Here is a 6,778-nt window from a genome sequence, read left to right on the forward strand (position 1 = left end):
CATAGGTGGCGTTGTGAGAGGGCACATCGCGCTGGACTACTGGAGAGCTAGCATGGAACTGACTGTAGAAACTTTTTTATAGTAGTGTGATGGCACACACGTACACGTATCTATACCGGCGTAGATGCAAAGGCAAGAAAAATAAAGCGCTGTTGGATCGATTTGTGGGGAAGCAAAAGCAAGCACAACACAAACACATGATGTGTGCTTGGAACGAACTTGGAAGCCATTTCAATTTCATGGGTCACGATGGCCCAGATGCCTGCCGCTTGTGCACGCGTGTCGATCCGCTTTGTCAGTAGCATGGCCATTGGCCAACTCAATGCATGCACCAGCACGGGACATGTAGGCAAGTAGCAAACCAGATTGTAAGTGGGATATTTATTATTCGATCGATTTGTATAGGAATGCTGCTCGGTGCTCGCTCTACACTTGACGGCCTGCTAGCTAGTGCTAGTGCTCGTGCTACACTACTACACGATCGCTTTCGCGAGACGCGTAGGCGTGCAGTTTTGTAAAAGGATCGGATATACATCACGTACGTTACGTAGGATTTCTTGCATTGCTTGTGGGCGGTTTTTGTATGACGATGCATCTCCCTCTCTCACGCACGCATCAGATATCATATCACAGCTTTCTCTGTTTTGCCGGTGGTTCCGTCCATTTTTACGCGATCAGATCAGATCAGATCAGAGATCAGGCCCGCGCGCGATCGACGCGACACGACGCATGCGCGCATCGATCGGTAGGGCACCGTGCGTACGTGTGGCAATGGCCGCAATGCGAGGTTGCGTGCGTACTGCATGCACGAGGAAATGATCCATCCACATTCACAGCGGAGAGCGATCGAGATCCATCGTCAGCTAGCATAGCAGTCATGCGATTTTTTTTTTTTTGAAAGAGAGACAAATTAAGGCCATGTTTGTCTAGATCAATTATAGCTAGTTACTAGTTAGGACTAAAATTTAGTCTAAATTAGCTGAAGTTGAGTAACAAATAGCTGAAAACTTGGCTAAAAAAAATAGCTCACCTATTAGCTATTCTGTTTACATGCGTTATGGCTAATTTTGGCTGAGTCTGTCTAGCTAATATCTGAGTGTTTTGGAAGCTCCTGGACCTGATTTTTGCTCATGCATTTACAGTGTCTTTTACTCCATCCGCTCCAGATTATAAGACATTTTGACTTTTCTATATTCATAGCTTTTGCTATGCACTTAGATATATACACTATGTCTAGATGCATAGTAAAAACAATGTATATAGAAAAGCCAAAATATCTTATAATTTGGAATTGAGAGAGTAGCTATTTTACACTGTCTTATTACTATATTTATACTGATTTCTTCGGTGTAATCTATTGGACAGAGTGATGTAATTTGAGGATAACACAACTTTTATTTCTATGGATTACGGATCTTAAACAAATATATGCCAAATTTTTCAGAAAAAAATATAAATTATTTCTATGGATTGCATATATAAGAGAAAGATATGTAAACAAATTGTTCACAAAATTCAAAACAAATTACAAATTGTTCACAAATTACAGTGGGGCTCACTCTTTCCAACCTTATCCCTTCCTTCCCTTCACTTCCCTAACCTGGGCCTAGGGATGAAAACGGTACGGATATTTTCCGACCGTATTCGAAACCGAATCCGTTTAGAGGGGTTGAGATCTGTCCGTATCCGAGTCCAGATATCCAACATCCGATACCGTATCTGTATCCGAATACTCAAATCGCATATTTATGATATCGATATTCAATCGTATCCTATCCGACATAGTTGACACTATCCGTATTCGAATCTGAATCCGAACAGAAATATGAAAACAAATGTAATATCGGTGATATCCGTCGGTATCCGATCCGTTTTCATTCCTACCTGGGCCACACCCGTTGCACCCTCCTTATTGCCGGCCGCCGGCCCTCTCGTCGCCCTCCTCGCCGAGAACGCCAGGGCCGCGCACCCGCCATGGCCGGGGCCACGAGCTCCGAGGCTGGTCCGCCATGCAGAGTAGCAGCAGCAGTCAACACCGCCCACCGGCTGCGCATGGTCCCATGCATCATCCAACGGTGATAGAAATAAAGTGCTGGCGGACGAAAAAAACACTCGAGTGCGTTTTAGCAATTCTGAAATTTTTAGGTACCTAACAATTAACCCCTAGTGTCAAATAGGCTCTAAATAAACCTGTAACACTCTAATAAATCACATAAGATAGACCAAACTAGTTGTTGTGAAACCACACGATCAAAGAATATGTGTTGATTACAGCTTCCACGGTAGAATACACAGCTGCTTGGACTAGGATCCTCCACCTTTCTTCTCTTATTCACATTATCTCTAGTAAGAACCGTCTTTTGAAGAAACCATAAAATCAAGTGTACTGTACTCTAGGGGGGATTTTCAAACTCCAAGCAGCAGGACTATGAATTGAGAAAATGCCAAGGATTATATATATTGAGAAGAGTGTACAACTACCAAACTAGATAATCCTCTAGCATCAGTAAAACAAATTGTACAAGCTAATTGCACCAAACTTCTAACCCAAAAAAAAATCAACAGACTATCATTCACAGTTCTTCTAAAGGTGCATTTCAAATTTGCCCATCCTACAAGTCGATCAGCAACAGTCGCGAGGATTAAAATGAAGAATTTAAAGAAACCTCTAGCTGGTGATTATTGATAAAAGAGTGCTCCGAATGCGAATGCGAATGCAAATGCAAATCCAATCCAAGCCTATAAATATTCAGCAGAGTCCCACCCATCTATTTAAAGACGACAGAATGAAGATCGCCTCTGCTGTTGAGTGCTTCCCTAGTGCAATGCAAGTTCAATGACATCTAGCCTAGCCATCTCGTGCGCCACATCAAATGATAAATAAAGTAATCTATACGAATTAGTTTCTAATCACTACGTTTGTTCTTAGTATAGTTATAAACTGGATTTTGGGAACGGATAATAGCATATCACTTTGTTTGCTAGTTGTTGAGTGCCTGACTAAGTCTGATGGTGACAGGTACAGCATCTCGTGCGCCACGTCAAATAATGATCAATTAGCTAGATGATGATGAGGTATATATTCTTCTCCTAATCGATCGGTTGTTGTTATTATTAGAATCTTAGTTAATTAAATACCCTGATTAATTAATTATTTGTGCGAATACTACTTCTTGATGGTGGCGTGACCGTGATCGATCAAAATCCGTGCTATAGTATCAAGGAAACGTGATTGTTTTTTTTTTACTCTGCCGTGCTAGCTTCGAAATTTGCTTTTCATTTGTTTTTTAATTAAAAATTTAGCACGTGCAAAACCGAACTTTTAGAAAATAGCTCTTTTGTTATGCCAAGTAGCTAGCTTGGCCTGAAACCTTTACTTGGTCACTCCAAATTCCATTCTGCTGAGCGTTTAAATTTAAAAATCTCGCTTTTGGTACTTCCGGATTCTGTTTTAACAAAATTGCCTGCCAACATGTGTAACTTTAACCGGGATCAGAATTTTCATTTCTAGGTTCTGATGCAACAAACCTATTCCCTCTCATTTTATCTGAGACATCTCTCTATTTCCATATATTTGGAAGAGCAGAAAGCTAAACGAAGGGTCCAACTGCGAAAATCATAATACGCAAAAGAGCTGTTTCTGGAAAAGCTTCAAGTTCCACTCATTTTGATAGCGTTCTGTTTTTTGACAGGAGAAATGTTTTCCAGAAGCTGAACAAACACAACTATAGTCTGGCTCATAACTATTTTGAACTATTCAATCGACCAACTTATGAAAACTTTAGATGATTCAAACAGGCCTGAGTAAGTTCTGACGATTAGCAAACAGGCATATAAGACAACATAGATACGGCCACAACCAAACCAGGCTCCAAAAGTCGTTCCACTACGACGCCCTTCGTCCGTTCCCGTTTCCATGATTAATGCGCCGGCAGAAATATAATCCAAAACCAATGCTTTGATTGAACCAAAAAAAAAAATGGAAGTGATGATGGATGCGGATAAGGCGACAGCGCCGCTGTCGCTGACAGCCGTGGGACCCACGTGTCGGCGGGCGCGCGCAGCCAACCGCCGCCGAACGAAGCCAACAACCCCGGCAAGGCAAGCAACTGTGGCCACGCCGAGGACCGAGCATGGCTCGGTTGGCTAGCTGCGCCGGCTTGCGAGCAGCCCACCCGAGTTCGATCCCTGATCAACTCGCGTGCCTCTCACCATTGTTCGGGATTTTTTCGGCATTTCTGCTCTCGTCTATTAAATTAGTGGATTTCGGTGATGTCAGAAACAACGCGCTTTTCAAGATCCGTATGCGTGTGCACGAACGTATACTCTTTTTTTTAGTGATCCCGTCGAAGCACATTTTTCATTAAGCTTTAAGAAGTTTTGTTATTATCCTTATGGCCACAGTAATCCAAGATTACCAAAGCTAGAAGCTACACAAGCAAAGCATAACACACGAATATAATTACATAATCATGAATTTTACGACAAAGAAGAGTTACTCTAGGATCGAGTCGTCGCCATCAGAGTCTTTAGGTGCTTGTAGCCAGCCAAGCACTGGCGTGTATCTCCTCTAAATGACCACTGCATGAGAGGGAAAAAAAAAAACTGTGGCCACGCCGCGGCGCGACCCTGACGTCCGCCGTCTCCGGCACCCGATAGGTCTCCCTCCCCCCCACCCCTCGCGTGGCTTCCATAGTCCGTAGCGTAGGCACGCTTCCCTTCAAAGCCACTGCTTCCGCCTTCTTCTTCTACTTAAGCGCAGGGGGCCCCGGCCGGGCACTCGCATCCGGTAGCTCGATCGCTTCTTCCTTTGGAATTTGGAAAGGAGGCATCGGATGGTGGATGCATGGTGAGACACTCCACGACGACAGACTCCAATTCTGCTTCGGAATCTTTTGTCTTCAGTTGCCGATTTTGGGTGGAGTTTGTGTTGGTGGTTGCCTGGTTGGTGCAGGCGAGTAGTTTGATGGAATTCCCAAGACGGCCTCCGTTTCTTTCTTTTGCGAGACAAAACAAGCTCCCTGCTTTAACTGGAACACAATCCCAGGTGCCCATGTGCTTCTGTCTGATGACATAATCTCAAAAGGCCTTCTTTGCATATTTGTAGTGATTTACCAAATCAATTTTATTTTATTTTTAAAAAAAAAATCCTATGTACATCTGAATGTAAAGTAGCTACCTTATGTTCACTGTTTTGGTTGATGTTTATCCAAATTGGGGGGGTCGATAACTCAATATGCACCAGTACTATGTGTTTGCCTTTTGATTGTTCTGATCTGATGCTTCTCCATTTCTCTCTAAAATGGAGATGCCATGCTGTAGTGGCTTCTGTTTCCATCTAACTCAACTGACCTGCCAATTATACTCTATTTCTCCAACAGACACACTCATTGCATTAGTGCTTACCACAAGTGGAAGACTGGAAGCCTATGGATCTCAAGCAAGCCTTCTCTGCTACAATCTTCTGCCTTCTGCTTCTATTCTGCGTGGGCTGCAGATGTCGGCCTTTAGAAATAGAGGCCACCCAGACAGCAACCCTCAAGGTTGATGCCTCGCCGCAACTTGCCCGGAAGATTCCTGAAACACTGTTTGGGATATTTTTTGAGGTGAGGAAGTAGTTCATTGGTAGATGCTAGTTCCGTCGGCTTCTTATGTTTGACCACATATAATCAGAAAGAATAATCCAAAATATACTACATGACCCACTGTAGGAGATCAACCATGCAGGAGCTGGTGGTATATGGGCAGAGCTTGTCAGTAACAGAGGTACCTCAGCTATTCTTGATTTTTGTGTGCCTTTTGAAATGCCACTGGATGCACTTATTTTGAAAGTTGCCGCCGATGTTGATGTTCAAGGTTTTCGAGCTGGATTTTTACTTTAGGTTTCGAAGCTGGAGGCTCTCATACTCCATCAAACATTGCCCCGTGGTCCATCATTGGAGATGACTCCTCCATATTCGTGGCGACTGATCGTACATCATGTTTCAGTCGAAACATTGTTGCTCTGAGGATGGAGGTCCTCTGTAATAACTGCCCAGCTGGTGGTGTTGGTGTTTACAACCCAGGTTTTTGGGGCATGGTATGATTTCATCATGTATTTCTTATTCATATAAGTGTTAGAAATGGATAGTTTCGTAAAGAAGTATTTTGTTAATATCAACAATTTGGTTATTTAATTAACTAGGATGCCAATTTTCAGAAGCAATAACAGTAGCAAAAGGATAATTTCAGAAGCAGTAACAATTTGGTTTTTTTTTTTGTATTGTTCTGGTAGTTTTTTACCTTTTATGTTCTGATGTTAGGCAGATATTCAGTACATGTTCTGTTTTCATACCCTTTCTACCTTTTGTTTTCTATAATGCTACCATTTCAACTTACAGAACATAGAAGATGGGAAGGCTTACAATCTCATTATGTATGTTAAGTCTCCAGAAACAATGGATTTAACAGTTTCATTAACAAACTCTGATGGGTTGCAAAACTTGGCATCAACTACGATAACGTTAGTGTTTTTTCTCACAATGTTTAGAAAGAAGGAGAATATTTCCTTATTCATAATAGCTGAAGGGATTGCACTGCTGCAGAGTTTCTGGCACATCAAATTGGACAAAAGTGGAGCAGAAGCTGGTTGCTAAAGGAACCAATAGAACCTCAAGGCTTCAAATAACAACTAACAAAAAAGGAGTTGTATGGCTTGATCAAGTATCACTCATGCCTGAAGACACATACAAGGTATGTTATATTATTTTATTAGTCTGCATAGTGAAAAACACAATTA

At 42.3% G+C, this 6,778-nt stretch overlaps 1 protein-coding gene across 1 annotated transcript; it reads left to right on the plus strand.

Moving 5' to 3' along the window:
• Positions 1 to 4,608: 4,608 nt before the first annotated feature.
• LOC136533391 (alpha-L-arabinofuranosidase 1-like) lies at positions 4,609 to 6,732 on the plus strand (the record flags this gene model as incomplete). The annotated part of the gene is made up of 6 exons (XM_066525948.1): positions 4,609 to 4,849; positions 5,382 to 5,606; positions 5,712 to 5,766; positions 5,883 to 6,079; positions 6,381 to 6,502; positions 6,585 to 6,732. Coding segments are annotated over exons 2-6 (699 nt in total), but the record flags the coding sequence as incomplete, so codon positions are not given.
• Between the last annotated feature and the right edge of the window lie 46 nt (positions 6,733 to 6,778).

Source organism: Miscanthus floridulus, unplaced genomic scaffold, assembly GCF_019320115.1.
Source record: "Miscanthus floridulus cultivar M001 unplaced genomic scaffold, ASM1932011v1 fs_875_5_6, whole genome shotgun sequence".
Lineage (NCBI taxonomy): Eukaryota > Viridiplantae > Streptophyta > Magnoliopsida > Poales > Poaceae > Miscanthus > Miscanthus floridulus.